The 20702-nt window shown below is 59.4% G+C and overlaps 2 protein-coding genes across 5 annotated transcripts in view; one reads left to right on the top strand and one right to left on the bottom strand.

Annotated features, from left to right (window-relative positions):
* Positions 1-774: 774 nt before the first annotated feature.
* SBK1 (SH3 domain binding kinase 1) lies at positions 775-11963 on the bottom strand. 2 transcript variants are annotated; one of them, XM_042864618.1, is made up of 4 exons: positions 11828-11963; positions 2841-3038; positions 2550-2752; positions 775-1835 (listed from the first exon to the last, which is right to left on the bottom strand). In XM_042864618.1, the coding sequence occupies exons 1-4, from the start codon at positions 11961-11963 to the stop codon at positions 1047-1049; spliced, it is 1326 nt and encodes a 441-aa protein (XP_042720552.1). In that variant the 3' UTR covers positions 775-1046. The 2 variants fall into 2 exon arrangements, with proteins under 2 accessions (XP_042720552.1, XP_042720553.1); XM_042864619.1 differs by having other exon boundaries at positions 2841-3043; positions 11828-11860.
* A 2798-nt stretch (positions 11964-14761) lies between these two features.
* The window catches only part of XPO6 (exportin 6), a 49116-nt gene continuing 43175 nt past the window's right edge, over positions 14762-20702 (top strand). For 2 of the 3 annotated variants that reach the window (XM_042864235.1, XM_042864236.1), the window contains exon 1: positions 14762-14858. In XM_042864235.1, the coding sequence (XP_042720169.1) occupies positions 14856-14858 (3 nt within the window). In that variant the 5' untranslated portion in view covers positions 14762-14855. Of the gene's footprint in view, positions 14859-19718; positions 19782-20702 lie in introns of those variants that run through there. The other variant, XM_042864238.1, reaches the window with a different exon arrangement.

A 20702-nucleotide genomic window follows, 5' to 3' on the forward strand; every position in this document is an offset into this window, starting at 1 on the left:
TTTTTTTTTTTTTTTTTTTTCCTTTTTGACAGTGACAAACTGAGGTAACGTCTGTGACACTACAGCCTCTCCTACAGGAAGAAGATCCGGCGCCCGGCGGCCGGGGGAACCCGAAATAAAAACCCGAAACCGAGCGGCACCGCAGCCATCGGCACCGGGACTCCTTATCTACATTATTGCACGAAAGATCGGGACGTGGAGGGACCTAAGGCAAAAAGGAGGACGAACCGCACCTAACATCTCTACATCTGTGCAGTGCTACTTCTACCACCAGACCTGGGCCCTGCGGGCGGGGGGACACAGGGATATGGGGATACAGGGATACAGGGATACAGGGACATGGGGACACAGGGGTGTGGGGACGTGGGGATGGGGCAGCGGCGCCGGTGGTGGGGGCGCAGGGGCGGTGGGACCCCACCTGCCTGGCGACTGCTGTGTAAACTGCTGCTGCTTCGGGAGCGTGATGATAGCCCTTTGTGCGGTAGTTGGGGGCCGGAGGGGACAGCGGCGTGGGGGTCCTCAGGGTGACCCCGCGGCTCCCGGCTGGCTGTCCCCCCTGTCAGAGAGCATCGCTGCGGCCATCGCTCCGGGTAGGGAGGATGGGGCGGCACGCAGTGACACTTGCTACATCGTGGCAGGGAGCGGCCGGGGGGGTCCCCTCCATCCCGGTCCCCTCGTCCCCTCCTGGTGCCCGGCGTGGGGCAGGGGCCACCCCGAAGGCCTCCTCCAAGCGTGGGCTCATCGGCCTTCCCAGGGTCCCCACAGAGCCCCGTCGCATTGTCAAGGAGGACCTTCCCCCACAGCACCATGGGGGGGTCCCGGAGGGGCAGCGAGGCCACCGGGATGGGGACGGCAGCACCGGTGCCCCCCAGCTCCTGCCTGCTGGGCAGATGGCGGCACCAGCATCTTCAGTGCTACTGAGCGCAACCAGTTCTGTCCTCTTCTTGTTTCTGTGTATGGAGGCGCAGCCCCCGGCCCTGCAGCCACCCACAGCCAAGGGACGGGACGGCGCCACCGGGAGCAGGGCCACACACCGCCCCGCGCCCTCAGACACAGATCTCTATCGCTGTGGCCAGCACCATCTGCCCCTTGCCCTTGTCCTGCCGTCCGTCTGTCCTGCCGGCTGGGCCGGATGAGGCCGCGCTGGGCTCGGGGCCGTTGAGCCGCGTGCTGGGGCCGTCGGTCAGGATGGTCCTCTTGAGCGGGGCGGGCGTGCAGGAGGCACCAGGCTCATGGCGGTGCGGCCCGGCGGGCAGCTTGTCCCCGGCGTGTTTGCGGGAGCGGTAGGAGGGCCGGCGGCGCACCTCGGCCATCAGGTCGTACTTGATGAAGTAGAAGACCTCCTTGACGGGGCAGCGCTTCTCGGGGTCGAGGGCCAGCAGGCGTTGGAACATGCGCAGCGCGCTGTCCGTGAAGCGCCGCCACTGCGAGGGCAGCCCCGCCAGGCGGCCCTTCTGCCACCGCACGAACTCCTCAAAGAAGGTGTCGGAGGCGGCCGCCGCCTCCCAGGGGAAGTTCCCGGTGAGGACGCAGAAGATGAGCACCCCGAAGGCCCAGACGTCGATGCTGGTGTCCACGGCGAAGCCCTCAGCGCGGCCGGCCTGGCACACCTCGGGCGCCGTGTAGGGGATGGTGCCGCTGATGCGCTTCACCCGACAGCCCACCTTGCGGGTCATGCCGAAGTCGGCCAGTTTGACGCGGCGGCAGTCGCGGTCGAAGAGCAGCACGTTCTCTGGTTTGATGTCCCGGTGCACCAGGCTCTTGCTGTGCATGTAGTCCAGCGCCAGGCCCAGCTGCTGCACGCAACGCTTCACCATGTCCTCAGGGAGCCCCACCTGCGGCCGTGGGACACCGTCACTCCGTGCCACCCCGCGACAGCCCACCCGTCTGCCCCCCGTCTCTCTTTGCACCTTTCCCGCTCACTGCCCTGCCTCCTCCTTCCTGAACCTTTTACTGTGGGGGAGAAGAGACACGCTGCAGCAGGACTAAGCCACCAGGGCCAGCTGATGGCTGCCGTGCCTTCTCGAGGACACGCGATGTGTCCCAGGCCACCACTTAGGGGAACCAGATCACTTAGAAGATGTGCGATGCATCTCAGACCACCTGTGGGAAGGGTTATGGGTTCCAGCTACAAGTTACATGTCTTAAACAGCACTATGGTTGTTTGATGGGTCTCAAGCCATCGATTATGAGTCCCAGAACGCTCAGAGGATGGGTTGCATGTCATCTGGGGGATGGCCAAGCCATCAGTTATGGGTCTCAGAACACCCAAGGGATGAGTGCTGGGTCTCATGCCACCAATGGGAAAGGTTGTGGGCCCCAGGCCACCTACAGGATGAGCAGTGGGTCCCAAGCCTGCTTTTAGATGCTGCACTACCTAGGTGTTGGCATTCTGCCCATGTACAGATGTGCGATCTCCTCGTGTGGGGCTGTCCAAACACCAGGGCCCCTTCTTATGCCACCAGCAATGTGCAAGCCTGGGCACAGTGACCTTATCCAGGGACACCAAGCCCTCACGTCCCCAGCCCAGCACCCAGAACAGCTCTCACCTGTGGGGGGATGATGTCAAAGAGGTCCCCTCCTGGGGCGTACTCCTGAGCGAAGACGTAGCAGTCCTCTGTCTCGAAGACCACGTCGAAGACCTTGATGATGAAGGGGCTGGAGGAGAGCGTGTTGGTGATGCTGAACTCCCGCAGGAAGTTCTTCAGCTTCGTTTTGTTCTTGTTGACGAACTTCAGGGCCATCTTGGTGCCTGCAGCGGGCAGAGGGCCGGCTGAGCCCGTGGCACGGCCGATGGCGATGCGCCCCCGGGAGCCGCGCCTGCCCCCCGCTCCCCTCACCTGTGCTTTTGTGGGACACCAGGTCCACCTTGCCGTAGGTGCCCTTGCCGAGCTCGCGGATGAGGTCGTAGTGTTTGTTGATGTCGGTGCCCGAGAGGGTGCGGATGGCCAAGGACTGCATGTCTTCGGTGATGAGCGGCACCCCGCAGCACGCCAGCTTGCGCGACGGCTCCTGCTCTATCGATCCGGCGCTCATGGCTGCGCTGCAAGGCAGAGGTGCGTCACGGCTTCCACCCCTGGGGCCTGGCCCTGCCCTGTCCCACAGCCCGTTCTGCCCGCACAGAGCGTCCCTGCAGAGCCCAGCACTCCTGGGACCTGCGATGCCACGGCGCCGCAGCTCATTGCTCCCACACATCTGCTGGCATCGACTTCTGCCTTCCCATCCGTCAGCACCGACTTTTGGCCACCTAAGACTCCCCCCACGCAGAGCCCCAGAGCACCCGGCACTCCCAGCTCTCAGTGCCACCCTTTTCTCTCCCTCAATCCTGGGCTCCGACCCACTGCTCTGGGACTCCACCAAACACAGCTGAGCTCCCGCTCTGCGCTGCTCTGCAACCGAACCACCCTCCGAGCCCCAAAAGCACGAATCCAGAGCCCCATCCTGACCAACACCACGGGAACGCAGCCAAACCACCCCGCTGCCGGCTCGCCCCGCGCCCACGAGCATCAGGCACCACAGGGGTGGCTGCAGGAAGGGGATGGAGCGTTTTGTTTCGTAGCAGATTGACAAAAATCATGGGACAGCAGCTGGGCGGGCGCTGGTATATATTTAGATTTTTAATGTGGAAAAATAAACCACAACAAAGAACTCAAAATATATCCCAGCAAACCCGGGCCAAGCCTCGTCCCCAGGTCCCAGGAGCGGGGCTGAGCCCCACACGTGGCCCCACGGGGCTGCATGGAGAGAACAGAGCCAACAAAGAGGAGCTGGATAGAGGGCATGGAGGGGCAATCCCAGAGGAGAGCAGAGCAGAGACCTTCACGCACACAAACGCCTCCTGCGCAGGCACTGCCCCAGCCCCGACGCGCAGTGAGCGGCTCACCCATCCAAGCTGAGCCCCATCCCCACTCTTGTTTCTTTCCACTCTGGCCCTGCTGCTTCCCATCCCAGTTCTTTATTTTTTTCTTTCTTTCTTTCTTGGGAAGCTGGGCAAAAAATAGAAAAGGAACTTCAACATCATGCTGTTCCAAAAATGTAACGGCTTGACTCATACGATCTCCAAAGTGGCTCATCTCCATAGAGCTTTGTTGGCCCCGTGGAAGAGAAGCAGCATTTCGGTGTCTGGTTCCTGGAGGTGGAGGTGGGTTAATGCAGGAGTGCAATGGATACGGGGCTAAAAACAGCTCGCAACATCCTGCAAGAAGAACTTTGTCTGCACTTGAATTTACAATCCTGCTTGTCAATGGCTGCTAATTAACCTGTGATGAAAGACAATCATTCAAGCCAGCAAAGTTCTTTAAGAAAAAAAAAAAGAGGACAATCTGCCAGTGGGATGGGAGATGGGAGAGTGCGTGCTGCACAGCAGCTCACCACGCCACGGGCTGCTGCCCTGGGCCTGGGTGCTTCAGGGTTTGTGCTGCAGAAACACCTGCAGCAGAAAGGGGCATTGGAAATGGGTGCCTGGGAACAGGAGCGTCCCCAAGGATGGGTGACCCCAAGGACGGGGTGTCCTCAAGACCAAGGCTGACCCCAAGGACGGGGTGTCCCCAGGGATGTGGGTGCTGCTCGCATCGCTCCCAGTTTGGCCACAGTGCCCCCAAAAGGAGGTTGGGATGGGAACGTGGCGCCACGCCATGGAACACCCAACAGTGACGACGGCTGGGACACCAACAACACCCAGGCAAAAGGAATAAAAAAAAGGACAGGCAGAAGTTTTCATTAAGAAGGAAATGCTTTGAAAAGACGTCGGTTTCTGTGCAAACAGGGGTGAGGATGAGCTTCCATCCGGCTCTACACAGAGATGAGGGTGGTGGGACCGAGTCCTGGGTGCTGTGGGTGCTGGCAGGGAAGCAGCACAGCACTGTGGTGAGCAGCACTGTTGTGACACGAAGCCACGGCGATGCCAAAGGCACAGCAAAGCCACCGCTGGTGCCACGGGTCCCCACTGTGCGCTGCAGGCGGCTCACGCCGTCATCTGCGTGTCCTGAACCATTTCTCCTACTATTCAGACTAAAATTGCTCTGTGTTTAAGCTCGAGAACCATTTATCTCATTGAGCGAGGAGGATAATCCACCCACCGCTTCCTCGCTCCGTGCCGTGTATTTATAGGCAGGCGCTCCTCTCCCGGCGCCGGCTGGCTCCGTGCTCCCCGGAGCTCTCCGGCCCCCACCATCCCCGGTGCCACCCGGTGCCGCTCAGCCACTGGGTGCATCGGCTCTGCCAACGACCGGGAGCTCGTTGAGGAGAACGGGGCCGGGAGAGGAGGCCGCAGGGGAGCGGTGGCCGCTTGGGAATTGAGATGGGAAGGAGAAAATAACCCCCCGGCTACTCTGGGATAGGAAAACCTTTAAGAGGAGGAGCGGAGCGCGGCGGTGGGGCTTTGGGAAAAGGAGGGAAGGAGCACGCCGAGCGGGGCCGGGGCTCTGCGGGACACGGAGCGAGGAACGAGAAACACGCGGCAGCGAGCAGGAGCCCCCACGCCCCGGCGGAGGAAACTGAGGCACAAAGCAAGGAAGCGACTTCCTGCGGCCGCACAATGTGCGGGGCCACGACCAGCCCCGGGCGTCCCGGTTCTGCCTCTGCGCCGAGCACGGAACGGGGCCCTCCAGCACCGAGCGTCAGCAGCAGCTCTCGCTGCCCGGCAAGGCGCGGTGACACGGGGAGCACCCGGCAGCTGGGGTAGGACGGGGTCCCCTCCTGCCACCCCGCATCCCACGAGGAGCCTGCGGCCGGTGCGGCGCCTCCTGGAGCCCGGCCTGCGGGGAAGGATGCTGCAGAAGAGCTGGCGGCCAGCCCAGCGCTCCGCACCGTGACTTTGCCGGAGACGTCGCTCGGCAGGACGCGTGTGGGAGGGCTGGGGGACAATTCCCACCGCACATCTGGATCCTCACCCCGCAGCTCTGCGGGCGAGCTGAGAAAAACCGCAGCTCTGCGCTCACGCGGAAGCGAAGGGACAGAAGCAGATCTCACCTGTGCCCGGCGCAGCCCTGCTGCAACCGTCCCACCTGGCGACGTCCCCGCGTCCCGCGCCGCCCTGGCGATGCTCACACCGCGGCTGGCTGCAGCCGAGGCCGAGCCTCAGGCTCTCCGTGCCCCGCTCCATCGGCAACTCTGCCGCCTCCCGGCTCCGCTCTCGTGTGACCCCATTACGGGAACATCACAGCGCCTCGCGGCTCCTCGGTGCCGTGGGGAGCAGCGCAGCAGAGCTGCATTATTAGCTGCCTTCCCTGGGGCACCGGGGCATTGCTGGAGTCCAGGGACGTCACAAGGGCACCTCTGCCTAATGAGGCCGATGGCGGCGTGGGGATGCTTGGGGTGCGTGTGCTGGGCTCGGTGGTGTAGCAGGGTGAGAGCCACGGGGCGAAGCCAGAAGGTGACCAGAGCAGGGGAAAAAAAACAGGGCCCAGCTGATGTCCTCACTCTGGTCCCTCATTTTCTCTGTGCTGTCGTGCAGGACTCGCAGACCCTGTGCCACACAGCCGTGCCCTTCACCTGGACCAGATGCCGGCCAAGGGCAGCAGCTGGGAAGAGCCAAGTGACACGGGAACACTGGCACAAGCAGTGCTACAGCAGCAAATGTGTGCAGGGAGATGGCACCTTGGGAGCTGCCCCACGTCCCACAAGCCAGGAGGAACAAGGAACAACCCACAGCTAGATGATGGGTGGGCCGTGGTGCCTCGTCCCCTTGTTCTCCACGGTAGGGCTCCTGACCCTGCACAGCAGCGGCCTGCAGCATTTTTGAAAGCATTGGGAAGCGCTGGCTTGCCGCTGGCCTTCAGCCTCACACCACACTGCCCAGATCTCCACGAAGCCACAGTGGCTTCCTGCTTTGTGACACTTCCCTGAGCAATGTCACCCCGTTCCCAGGGATCCGGAGTTTCCCATTCCGGCTCCATGCCCAGCAGCAGCCCTGAAACCAGGATCAGCTCCGGATGAGCTGATGGAGCAGGAGAGTGCGGGATCCCGGCTCACGGGAGAGGCCTTTGTCCCAGCACAGCCATCCCAGCAGCAGCATCCCCTGCATAAGGAGCCATCTCCTGCCCTGTCCCGTCCCACCATGCGTTCCTCCAGCCCCAGTGACTCCACGCTGCTCCTCTGAGGCTCTCGGGCTGCGTTCCCTGCCCTTGTCTCCAGCAGGACCTGCACTCTCCCAACCTCCGGCTCCTCCCGCTTTCTCCCAGCCTCACCGCCAGCACCAGGGCTTTGTGATTCCTTCACCATTGGTTTCACTGCCCTCCCAAAACTCTTCTACCCAGCGTCCCCATTCCTTTACACCCCAGGAGGGCAGTGGGGCTGTCACCTTGCTGCAAAAGCAGCTCTGGGGCTCCTGGTGCCCCACATGAGCCCCACCGAGCGGGTGCACCGTGCAGAGCCCAGAGAAGGGACCTCACCTGGGCTGCAGGGCTGGGACGAGTGCAGGGCTGGCGGCTCACGGCGTCAAGGCTGTGATTCCCCCGGAGCCTCCAGCCCTGCACAGCGGCACGATGGGACGGGGCAAGACGGGGACAGCTGTGGGACGGACGGGGACACCAGGCTCTCGGTGCCCCCATCTGCGTCCTCTCCCCACATCCAACCGCCCTGCACCGCCGCATCGCTCCGTATTCCTAATAACCCCGTTCTCCCTCGTGTCCTCGGCGTGTCCCCGGCGTGCCAACGGGCGGAACCCATCGCTCCCCGGCTCCGGCCTCGCTCCTCCGACCGAACTCCGTTACCCACACCGTTCCGGAGCCCGGCCCCAAGCTCGGCCCCGCAGCCGCAGGGCAGCGCCGGGAGGGGATGCGGTGCAGGTGGCGGCGGCACCGGGCGGAGTCCGCCCTGCGGGGCGCGGGCTGCGGGACCCCGAGAGCGGTGGCAGCAAAGCGGGTGGCTGTGCGGGGCTGTGTCCCCAAATCCCCCCCTACCCCCCCCCCCTCCATCTCCTTGTTGCCAGGGGTCGCGCGTGGCCCCTCACCCCCCGCGCTCGGGTGATTTGATGGCGACGACGATGATTTTTATCAGGATTCTTCCGAAATGGCGCTTTCCCCACCGCCACCCGCTCCCCACCGCCTCGCCGTGCAGACAAAAGGGCCGCTCCGCCGCCCGCACAAAGGCGAGCACCGCTCCTCCCTTCTCTTCCTCCCCCCCCACCCCCCCAGCCTTACCGGGGGCAGCACGGAGCCGGGCTCGGTGGCGGATGGCGGCCGTCAGCCCCCAGCGCGGGGCCGCTCCGCCGGGTTCATCCCGCCGCTCCCGGGAGGAACGGAACCGGAGAGAGGAGCGACGGCGGCGGCGGCGGCGGTTCCCCCCCCCGTAGCCCCCCGGTAGGGCAGAGCCGCTCCGCCCATAGCACCGCCTTCGCCATCCACGCGGGGAGCGGGACACGCGGGGGGGGATCGAACCCCCGCCGCGGCCCCCCCCCCCCCCCCCGCGTGTCCCGCTCCCCTCCGGCGACGTCCCGTCCCCGTCACCGGTCTCACCCTTGGGGATGAGGGCCGGGGGGACCCGAGGATGAAAGGCACCGCGACCTTCCTCACGCCGCGCCCATCGCTGGGGATGGAGCGGGTCCAACATCCCCCCCCCCCCTTCGCACCCATCCGCAGTGGGGCTGTCCCCTCTGTCCCCTCCCTGTGCCACCACCCCCCAGCTGCGGTGTTTGAAGCTGCGCCTCTGATCTCTCCAGCTGTCCCTATTTATAGCTGTTTCTAGGTCAGGTGCAAGGAGCGGCGCTGGGGGGAACCTGGATGGGGCCGGCGGTCGGGTCCTCGGGACGCATCGGCTGCCCTGGGAACAGCGGGAGACAAAGTGGGGCCGGCGGTAGAGGACAGGGAGCACTGAGAGAGATGTCATTTGCAGCCCCTTCACATTTGGGTGAGCACATGGCACATCCTGCAGTGTTCTGCTGGAAGGGTGTCAGCTCCCTGAGGCTCTGTGGGGCCCTATGGGGCTCTATAGGGTTCTGTGGGGCTCCATCCTTCCCATCAGACGCCGCTTTGAAGCTGCAGAGAGAGCTCCAGCACGTGGCAGGCATGTGGGTCACGCACGGATCGAATAAGAACAGCAATAACAATAACACCCGCCACTGTTTGCATCGAGCTAGTGGTCTTCAAAGCACTTAAAGAATATTAATAACTAACGACGATCAGCAAAATGAAAGGAGATGGCTGAAACGTGTTTGTCACATTTGTCCTGGACCATCCAAGTGCACCTGGGATTCCTGCTGCTGCTCGGGGGAACATCCCGCCCTGCGCCAGCATGTGCTCAGTCAGTGGGGAAATGACCTGGAGAAGCAAATCATGGCTCTCCAGGAATGGCTTCCCACGTCGCCACGAGCAGCACAAGGACGAGCTGGGGACGTGCAAGGCCCCGTTGGGGTTAAAGTTGTGTGTGCACCACGAAGTGGAGACCAGCCTGGGTCATGCGTCCCCGGCTTGTGGGTAGAGGTGCCATGAATGCCTCCCCTGTTCCTGGAGAGGTTTGCTTCCGAGCATCTCTCGCTGGCAAACCAGAAGCAGAAAGTCCAGAACGTTTCTAACAGCCTCTCTGAATTCAGGGCTTGTTTGTCCCCTCGCCCAGCGCTGGGAGTTGGGAGCGGCTCAGCCCAAAGCGAAGGTGCTCCCAACGCTTCTGCAAGCTGTCACGCCTCGGTGCCATGAGCCGAAACTGCCCGGAGCCGGCGCGGGGATGCTGGGAAGGAACGGGAGGGAGGGAAGGGAGGGAGGGAAGGCAGGCAGCGCGCAGGAGCGGAGCACGCCGGGAGCCGCAGCGGGAGCACAGGGAGCAGCTGGGGATGCGCTGTGCCCCGGGGAGCTGCCGGCGGTGCCTCCCTGCTGCCTGAGGGATCTGCCCCGTCTCTGCCCCATTGAGCCCCTAACCCTGCTCTGCCTTGCTGGGAGCTGCCAGACCTTTGCTTCTCATCCTATTGTGGCCCAGATCCTCATCACAACATAAAGGGGTCAGCACCCTCTCAACCCCACGTGGCACCTGGCCAGGGGGGCTTCCAGGGTGGAGCAGGGCCGGGGGAGCTGGTGATCCCCCACCCCAGGGCCTGCTGCTCCCAAGGTCCAGGAGGGGATGCAGCACACGCTGCCATGGGCCATGAGCTGCAGTTCTGCTTTGTGGCGGGAGCACACTGAGCTGCTGCCAGCGGCCATCAGGGTGCTGCACCCCCTCCTGCAGCCCCCAGGCCCTATCTCTGTTCCTGGGGGATATAGGAGCAGCAGTGGGATGGACCCCAAACAGCTGAGCAGGGGCACAGCCTTCTGCTCGCTGCCCCCCCCCCCTCCCCCCCTCTTGGGGAGAGGAGGGGGGCATGAGGCCATCAGGGATGCTTGCAGGCAGCTATGAGGCAGCGCTGACTGAAGCGTAATGATGACGAGAGAGAGATCGATTTGAAAAGGAACAGGGTGCTCTTCTTTTGAGCGGGATTCTTCAAAGCAGAAGGGCTGTCATCCCAGGGCAGGTGGGATCTGGGGTTTAGCGGGGTCACGGCATCGCACTGCTCTCCCTGGTCTGAGAGTGAGGCTGCAGACAGCGGCTGAGTCGCTGCTCCTGGAGCACGGCACCGCACGGCACGGCACGGCAAGGCACGGAGCCTCCGCTCGCAACCCGTTCCGCTGGCACCATCTAGCGAGGGAGAGGGGACCGGCACCCGCCGCGAGTCGGAGCGGGAGCCCACCCGGCCTCAGCAGTCCAGCACGCCGCTCTGCCCCGTCATTAAGCCCTGGCTGGGATGTCGGGATGTCACCTCCCTGTGCCGGTTACCCGCGGCCGCTCAGCCCTAGTGCAGATCAAGCTGCGGGATGGGAGCTGGGAGGGTCCGAGGGTTGCTCTGCGCCCCTCTCCATCCGGCAGCCCCATCCCCCATCACCGCTCCCAGCCCTGGTGACCCGCGTCGCTGCACCGTCCCAGCACATGGGCTCAATGACATCAGATCAAGAACAGGATTGAAACACTAAAATAAATCCTACACCTTCCAGCGTACTGGTAGGAGGGCCAGGAGGACAGGCTCCTCACAGCGTGCCCGGGACGCCGTGAGCCCACCGAGGACAAGGCACAGCCCTGCTGGTAGCCATGCTCCTGGCACATGGGACGGTGGCACAGGACAGCAGCCGGCAGTGGCCCGGTGCCGGGGAGGAGCAGCTGGGCACGGCGTGTGCCGGTATTCACACCTCGCATCCTCACCGGCTGTCCGGCTAATTCAGGCACCGTGTGCTGCCTTGGCTGCCGTTCAGCAACGCGGATGGGAGAGGAGGTTGTGGAGCCAGAAAGCAGCAGGGAGGGAAAGAGCAGAGTGCCGGCACTCGTGGCTCTGCCTGGGGACTGTCCTGCAGCGCTGAGAGCAGGGCCACAATCAGGTGAGCCGGTGCAGGAGGAACAGCACCAGGTGCTGTGATTGTCCCAAGGCTGGGGACGGCCAAGCGGGAGTTGACACACTGAGCGCTTTCCTGGTGCACAGGGATGGGTCCAGGGGGGGCACGGCAGTGCCCAAACCCCACTGTCCTCTGAGCTCCCCAGGCTGCCAGGCACACCTGCATCCTGCTCCTCCTGAGCTGCTGCAACCTGTTGGGATGTGGCGGGAGGTGCTTCCCAACCCACAGCCCTGCTCCCACTCAGCACGGCACGGCACGGCACATGGCACAGTAATGCACATGGCACGGTACGGCACATCATGGCATAGCAAATGGCACGGCACATGGCACAGCACACGGCACAGCGCAGTGCCAAGGCACAGTCCCCTCCGTCCAGGAGACGCTGCATCTGTTCCAATGCAAACTTTGGGCTCAGCGGGAGGGTCTCCATCAGCCACCATTCCCAACCCAGCCCCACGCCGCGTCCCCGCAGCACTGACCTGTGGAGGTGCAGGGGCTGCAGCTCCTCTTTCTGGAAGCAGACAAAGCAGAAGGAATCCATCGCTCAGCTCCGGTGGCCGTTGCACCTGGGCAAGGGGGACAGCGGGCCGGGCAGCACCGGAGCTGCGTTGGCATCTTCCTCGCCCTCAGCAGTGCCGCTGGTGGGGCTCACCCAGCCAGTGCCATGGTGCTGGGGAGCCTCACACCATCAGGCTGAGCTCTGGGGCTGTTTGCTCACCACAAGAGGAGGCAGCTCTGGGCCAGGCTATGACCTGCATCCCTCTCGCACCGGTGCCCAATGCCGTCCCGGCACCCATCTTGCAGTTGGCACCGGTGTTCAGCGGGCACACGCGGGGATCTGGGATGGCATTGCTGTGGGTGAGGGCTCCGCTGGGGCAGGATGAGGCCCTGTCTCAGCCCCACCACACTTCCAAAGCCAAAGGATGCAGCTGCCCCTCTCCGGCACCCACGTGGCAGCCAGGTGCCAGGCACGGCCCCGGTGCCCCCAGCTCAGTCACCACGGCAGTGGCAGCGCAGGGGCTCGCGGTGAGCAGGTGCTCGGTGTGCCCACGGAGGAAAGTTGTGGCACGAGGAGCCGTGGCTGCGCAGGACCGGTCTCACAGCAGAGCCGCCGCTCGCTCTGGCAGATCAGCAGCGTGTGGGTATTAATAGCTCCAGAGCCATGCGGTGAGGCTGGGAATTAACTCCTCAGCTGCCGTTGCCGGTGCCATGGGGCCCACCAGCACTGCGGCAGAGTCCTGGCAAACTCAGCACAGCGGTGCCGGGAGCCAGCCCCTCACCCCAGCTGCTGTCCTGCCCCTGGGGCAACTCCCTGTGAATGGCAGTGGGAGGACACAGAGTTTCTCCATCAGATTTGTCATCACTCCCCGGGAATTATTCAGCGCTTTGGTCTGGTTGCAGCACATTTATCCCAGCCACTCCCACACTAATGGCAAACATCGATGGGTTTTTAACTTCTTGTGGCCGGAAAGCTCCCAGCCATGCTGTGCTGAGGGGAGTGTGGCTCTGAGCCCCGTCCTCGGTGCAAAGCTCTCAAGGACCGAACCCAGAGGGCAGCTATCCCTAACTCACATCCATCACCTTCATCCGTGCCCCCAGGGGCATGGATGCCCACATATCAGCATCCCACAGGTGTCATCAGGAGCCCCTCTGCATCCCTAGGGCCCTGGCACCCACCCAGGCACTCACTCACTCACAGCAGCACGGGGAAAATGTTAAAATTTAATGCCTCGGCTAATGGGCCGAATGGAGAGGAGCAGGAACATGGAGAGAAGAGCTGCTCTCCCAGGGAAGGGAAGAGGCAATGGTGCCCAGCCATGGGAGCCCCTAATGGCTGCTGGAGGGTACTTGAACTCAGAACCTTTACCTGCGGTGTTTTTTAATAGCTTGCTCAATGAACAAATTGCTTATTGCCAAGCACACACAGGGCGTGGTTGGGCCACACAAAACTTTCCCTCACATTTCAATATTGCTTTATTGTACTTACAAAAGATGGTTTAACCCTTTCCATGAAGTTAGACCGGGTGGAAGCACTCACTTGTACATGGCACTCAGAATGAGTTATGGCTCAATTTGTGGCAGAAGCAATAGAACGAGATGAAAACAGATACCTGGCTGGGTCTGAAGTGAGAACAAAGATAACCAAGGGATAAACCATGCAGGAAGGAACAATTTTCACTAATTCTTTCCCCTTGGCCTCCCAGTGTAGATATTGGGTTTTTTTTCTCTTTTTTTTTCCTCTCCAAAGGATGTTCCGTGGCTTTTCCCAACTTGGGTCGACGAGAGCAAAATCTCATTAGCAAGAGATTCAGAAGGAGCTCCACATTGAAACACAGAGGCCGCAGTGGTTTCTCCAGCCATGCAGCATAGGACCTTCCATCCCAGTGCAGCCAGGACACGAAGATGCTCTCATGGCCTTGGGGAGGTGCTTCCAAAACAGGGACGAAGCCTGTGGAGCTCAGGGCGGACTGCCAGCTCCAAATCCTGTACCTGCTGCAGCCCCATGGACTGTGTAGGGAAACGGGATTACAAAAGCTGGGGATGCAGCACCGGAAAGTGCAGGATGTGCAGGTCAGCGTGCTGCCAGAACGGGGGAGAAAATGGGCAGTGGGAAAAGCACGCGCTGCTCAGCCCCGCTCTCCTTGCCAATCCCTGCAGTCAGTTACACTGCCTGGCGGCTCAATTCTCTCCCTCTCCTGTTTTGTTTGATCCTCTAATGCAACTGCAAGCACGTTCAATACCTTTGTATGTACACAGTCCCCTAAAGCCTATTAAGCTGCTGGTTTCAGCGAGACGTTGGGAACCATAAGAAATGCGGTAGGAAGAAACGAAGGTAGGCCTCGGGCTGGCCAGCCGGGTCGCCGTGCGGGGAGCGGGGCGCAGAGCCGGGCCCAGGCCGCGCCTGCCCCGCCGCGTTGCCAAGCAACGCCCGCCCCGTTCACGCGCCGCTCGCCGGCAAGCCCAGCCCTCAGAAGGGGGCGTGGCCAACTCAGCCCCGCCCCTCCCCTTCCCGCTTCCTGCAGGGCGGGAAGAGCCGGGCGCGCACGCGCAGCAGCGCAGGGGCGGGGCGAGGCGCACCTCCTTGCGCGCACCTTCCCCTCCGCCCTGCGAGACACCGCGCCCTCCTTCAAGATGGCGGACAGAGGCGTGCTGAGGCGGAGTGCGCACGCGCCGGGCCCCGCGGCCTCGGCTGCGATTGGTCGGTGGGGCCGGGCGGCCGCTTCCGGCGGGCGGGGCGGGGAGGGCAGAGCCGCAGGATGCGCCCGGAGGAGCTGTGGCCGCTCCGCCCGTAGCAGCGCCGCTCCCGGCTCCTCCAGCGGCCCGCGCCGGTCTGCCATCCGGCGGCCCTTCCCAGCGCCCCGGGGCTCCCCGTGCTCGGCGGCCGGGGGCGGGCCCCGGGGCCTGGGGTGAGGCGGCTGCTCTGCGGACGGGGGGTGAGCGGCCATGAGGTGAGCGGAGCGCGGCGCCCAGCCCAGAGCCGCCCCGTGGGACGGACGGCCCGCAGCCATGGTGAGTGCGGGACGGGCTGTGGGCAGGGCCGCACGGAGCCCCGAGCTCAGGGCGACTTGGGCCGGCCGTTCCCCGCAGGCCTGGGGCGGCGGGCCGCATCTCCACCTTACGGAGCGCCGTGTCGGCCTGGCTGTGTGCGGCTGTGATTTGCACAATCCTTTCTTTATTTTTCCTCTCGATAAGTGGAAGAAGAAGCGTGTTAAGAGCCCTGCTCGAGCTCAACCAGCCTGCAGTCTGTCTCCAGAGGTCTGCAGCTCCGTTCCGGGCACTCACAGGGTCGTGTTAAGCAATGACAATATTATTTTTCACTGCTTCCATCTGAAGGAAGGCCTGGCATTGCCAGGTGTGCTCTGCTGGCAGATGGCAGCTGCGTGCACAGACGGTGCAGTGATCAGGGGGCTGCAGCACCTCCGCTACAAAGACAGCCTGAGGGAGCTGGGCAGGGGGTTGGAGATTCGTGATCCTTGAGGTCCCTTCCAACCCAGGCCATTCTATGATCAGGGAATGGGGAGCTGCCTGTCTGGCCCACTGCGGCCTTGCCAAGTGAATGCTGTTGGTGCCGGTCTGGTTTTCAGCCCCCATCTGTTCTAAGCTCCCTCAGATGCTGCAGGCCCAGGCTTTGCAGCCTTTTCCTTCTGGGAGTTGGGATCTTGCTCTGCAGCTGTGGATTTTTCATCCGCCATAGCAGGGAATGGCTCCTGCCTGACAACACGGCTCCTTCTGATGGTGGCTTTGGCCAAAGCTGGAGCCAAGGATAGTGTTCTCAAGGCTGTTCTTCTCAGTGAATACCACCCTTCAGGAAGGTGAATAAATGCTGTGGGGTTTTGGTGATTTGCTGGACCTGTGGTGTTTAGCAAGCTGCTGCTGTGCATGTGAAAAGAGGTTAGCAAGTTCTGTGCTTCAGGGGAACAGCAGTAACCTCACAGACTCAAAGAGGCTTCTTGATTTTTCCATTGCCTTCATACAAACATATTCTTTCAGTCTGCTGAGTTACACATTGTTTTCTTTTACCTTGAGCATTCAGTTTTTGGTTCAACTACAAGCCAAGTAGTGGGTATGGCAGGTGAGAAGCAGTGATCAAGCCACACTGCAGAATTTACTGTTGTAACGCTTCATGTGAGTCCTGTGGAAGATTTTCCTTCTGTTCCATGCTCCTTGGAGCCTGCAGATGGGCCTCTTCTGCTGCTAGTGCCCCCTCCTTCCTGGAGACAGTTGGATAAGTGTGAAGATGAGATTCTGTAAGGCACACTGGGAATGAATGCAGCATAATTAACTGCGCTGTAAAAATCCAGAGTTGGGAAAGCAGATTCTATATCTTGAGCTGGGTTAAAGCTGCAGGCTGTAAGCAGGAGAAGCAGTGATGAGTTGGAGCTTGATTAACTGAGGAGGAGTGATGAGAGCAGCAGTCAGTGAGAGAAGCATCAAAGGCAGGAGGGGAAGCTGCAGTGACACGCACTGCGCTCGAAAACTGCGTGTGTGTTGGCAGCATGTGCCACTTCAGGGTGCTGTGTTCCACAAATCTTACACTACTGATAAGGATATTCTAGAGCAGACCAAAAAGCATCAGTGTGTTTCCTACTCAAACATTAGGTTCCTCCTGACTGATTTAAAAAAAAGAAAAAAAGCTTAAAAATAAATTTTGTCTGTAGAACAAATGCAGTGTCTTGCATCCAAAGAAGCTCTGCCTTTGTTTCACTGCTGATGCTTCACCTCTTGTTCTGCTTCTGCTACCAATGATGGATCATCTCTGAGGCTGTCAGGGGTCAGTTGTGATCATTAGGGCATAGCAGTCACCAGATAGTGCGTAATGAACCCTCATGGGAGGCTGCAAGTCGGGCAGTTACCTCCTAGAGAATGTCGTCTTTGTTTATCTGAGACCTGTATCATGCCATCCACCAGAAGAATAGCTCAGGGGAAGGCTCTCCTTCCCAGCCATATCGTTTTGCTTGATATCTGGCTTTAAAGATGCCGTGTGAAATCAGCTGTTCTGTCAGAGAACTGCAGAGAGACTCCTCAAGCCCTGTGTTAGCTGTGCAGCAGGCACTTGCCTTTCCTGTTGTCAATAGGCCTCAGAAACGTGTAGCAAAGTGGGAAGCACACAACAGGAGTAGCAGTGGTGGCTCCAAAAAAGCCGTGTCCCTGTTGTGTGTGAAGCATAGCCTGCAGAAATGGAAGGAGGCAGTGGATGTGTGTAGCTTGAATCTTTCTAGGTTTTTCACGGCAGCATTCTAACTTTTATTTCACATCCCTGTTGTCATTTTCTTAGCACTAAGTACTGTCATTTGCTTATGCTTAAAGCCTCCTTTGAAGAACTGAGAGTGGTTTAAGCCTTCCATCTGCTAAGGAATCAAGTATGCCCGGATCACGGTGTACCTAGCCAGGTTGCTGGTGAGCAATAAGTTATTCTGTCACCCTTGGTTACCAAGGAGCATCCTGCTGTGAGTGATGGAAGCAACCCACGTCTATTGTGGATGTTGGCGCAGCTCAGCTGGTGGCCCTGTGGTTAGAGCAGGTCTGTGGGCCCAGTGAGGCAATCCCATGTTAGTGGGACTGCTCCTGATGTCCCATGTGGCACGGGAACAGCCTCTTGCTTTTGCAGCCATCCTGCTGCTGGAGGTGCTTAAGCTGTGCTGCTTGGGCTGCTGCTTCTGCCTGGAGAGCTGCAGGATGCCCTGCAGTGAGAAGTGGAGGAGAGTGGGGTAAGGCTGCGTGCTGCTGTGCCACGAGGGCAGGAAACACTGAGGTCACCTCTGCTCCTTGGGGATGGCGGAGGTGAAGCTGGGAGCTGGAATAGTGACAGTGGGACTCGATGGTCCTTGTGGGCCCTTTCCAAGCTGGGATATTCTATGACAGCACCAGGCCGTGAGGTGTCACAGCCTGTGTTCTGACAGCTTTTTGGAGTTCAGAAAGAAAAGTAAATCGTTTTAGAGCTGTTCTGACTTGCTACTGAAAGAGAAATGAGAGAATAGGAACTTGTAAGTTCCAGCCCCAGCTCTGACATCTGGCTTCCTTTTTCAGCCTTCCAGTCGCTCAACCTTTTCCTGCCCCTCTGTAGCATTATCCCCGTTTCACTAAACCATAAAGTGGGAGCTATGCCTTAACGCCTGTGAGCTGTTCACCTGTTTCTTAGTGCTGCAGAAGGCAGTATGTGGTGATGCTGAGCCAGGTGGCACAAGCTACGCCATGGCATTCAGCACAGTGCTCTGCATTTCCCACCTACCTGTAAGCACGTCACACATCTTGTTTCAGAGGCTAGGTAGCTAAATGCTGGTTCTGCTGTCTCCAGTCAGGCTAAAAGGTATGAAGGCGAAAGTATGGAGCCTTAAGATCCCTTGTACTATCTGGAGAAGCCTCCTCTTGCTGACTGATGTTTGTGGCTGAGAGGTGAGTGGTGGCTGCTGGGATTGTTTTAGGGGAAAGCATTAAAATCTGGTGTGTGCAGTGAAGTTCATGCAGCTGGGTTCGGTGCTGCAAAGAGGTGGCTCAGCGTGCAGATACCTACCAGCTGCTGGGAGCTTGTGTTCTGCTCAGTTACTTCAATGTGTGTTGTTAGGTGTTGTCTCTTAGATCAGGAGGAGACTCTGCTGTTGTTATATGCAATATAGAGGGGAGGAAAAAAAATAAGCACTTGCTTTTACATCTGTAACTGGCACCTGGCCGGTAGCGTTATATGTCCTGAAAAATCCAAGTCATTGTCCTCTATCAGTCAGCAGGTATTTCCTACCTGTAGCTGTGTCTTTATTTGGGTCACTGCTGCCTTGGCTTCTCTGCATCCCAGGTATTAACATGGCACCTTCCTTCTTATTTTGAGAGGAACGAGGTCTTGACTAACTCTGCTGTCTCAAGATGAAATGCTTTGAATGCCGCGTACGGAGGTGAAGGATGCAGCAGATGCCTGATCTGTTGGAAAGCTCTCTGTGTTCCAACGCGAGTGTAAATATTAACAGTTTGGTAGAGAGAAAGCACTGAGCTTCTTTCCAGGCTTGTTATCTCGGTTGAGCAGTGACCTCTGTTCCAGGCAGCCCTGAGGTTCTGTCTGCAGCCACAAGGACAGAAGGAAGAGTTCTGTGCTCCAGGAGGAGGCTGGGAATGGTTGGGGTGACCTCTGATTTCAGCACAAGAGCACCTCAAGGATGGCAGAGATGTTCTGCAGGGAAGCAAGGGCTTTCCAGCACATCTTCCTGCCTTCTTTCTCCCTGTTTCTGATTCCTGTTTACCTTTCAACATTTCAGATGGTGTTCCTTCAGCAACATCACAGATTCCTTATTTTTTTCCCCCAGTGTTTCCTAATTCCTCTCCCATAGGGATCACGCTGAGAACATTTCTTTTACAATTTTCCAACACTCTGCATTTGTGCTCCAAATCTTCTGTTTGTTTCAGCATCTCTACGCTTGTAGCTGGGTCTGCAACTCTCTGTGTATTTTTAGCAGTTTGATGTGATGTTTTCTTACAGCTTTAATTGCAGTGTGGAGACGGGTTGTCACATTTCCTTTGTCCCCTTCTTTGTGACAGCAGCGTGCTCGTCTCATGTGCGTTCTGCCTTGTCGAGGTGCCAACCCAGCACTGAAGGCAAGAGGATGGGATCTTACCTTCTAGAGAAATCCCCCATTTGGAAAAAATCCTAACTTTGCAAATTGTGTCGTGCTTGATTGATGCAGTGTTGCTGCAGTGGGTGAGGTGATTTCTTGTACGTTACAACGCTGCCAGTTCTTTTCTGCTAGACTGAGAGCAACATCCAGCTTCTTCCACTGAGATTTGTCTGAGTGTAGAGCCTGAAACCGCTCCAGGAGCTGAAGCTGGTGTCTGAGAGCAGCACAGGACTCTGCAGGGGCAGCTGCAGGGAGCAGCTCTGCCGTGGTTGGGCTGAAGGAAAGAGGAAGCCAGTGCAGTCAGCAGCCTACGATCTCCGCTGTGCACGCTGAGGTAGGTGCTCAGCAGCAGGGCTTTGCTGCTCACAGCCCTGTGTGGGGCTCAGCCTGCAAGGCAGCTGGTACTCAGGAGAAAGAGTTTGCTTTGCAGTGGGCCCCAGTGCTGCAGGAGGTGCAGGGAGAGGAGCAGGCTCTGCTGCTGGGAAGCAGCCCAAGAAGCTGGGGCACTGCGGGTGTCAACATCTTGTTTTGTTTTGCTTTAAACAGGCTAGATGCTTTTCCTGAACGTACTGTTCTTTGGAAGCATTAATTAAAAAAGAAACCAAGTCTTACAGACGTGTTTTGATGATGTTATCCACATTAGTTTCATGTATGCTCTTAAACCCAACATGAGTTTTAGTGGCCTTTGCCAGCACCTCAGTTTGCAATACTGTGAGGTTTCTCTTTGCCAGTGTCCTAGAAAACACCATGTCTCTGCACACCATAGTCATCATGCTGGGATTTGGATTTTGCTGCTGCAGGGTGTTGGGCAAGGTGCAGCCCTTGTCCCAGGCTCCCTGTAGCACCAGCCTTGCTTTGTTGACCCTGGCCTGTATTTTCCACAAAGAAAGGGGGGATTTCTTTCTCCCTGCAGAGCAGCTTGAGCTGTATCTGAATAGAAGTGCCATTTTCAGAAGTTGCTGAATAAGTATTTTCTTTTTGCATTCACTTTCTTCTTTACTTACTGTAGTGCTTTCAATTTCCAGCCATGCATGTGTGCATGCCCTCAGACTCCTGAAGTTGGGCCTGCAAACAGCTGCAGTTCAGGTTGTATGTCCACATATTGAGGTGTCTGCAGGCTCAGATACACCAGTTTGGATTTGCACTCAGTAAAGTATTTGAGAAGTGTTCTGGAAAAGCTGTTAATGCTTCGTGGACATCTTGGTGCTGATACACATCAGCTGATGCCTATCACATCTTCACACTTTTCCAGCCT

Source organism: Lagopus leucura, unplaced genomic scaffold (assembly GCF_019238085.1).
Source record: "Lagopus leucura isolate 7727_CA_CO unplaced genomic scaffold, USGS_WTPT01 Super-Scaffold_760, whole genome shotgun sequence".
Classification (NCBI taxonomy): domain Eukaryota; kingdom Metazoa; phylum Chordata; class Aves; order Galliformes; family Phasianidae; genus Lagopus; species Lagopus leucura.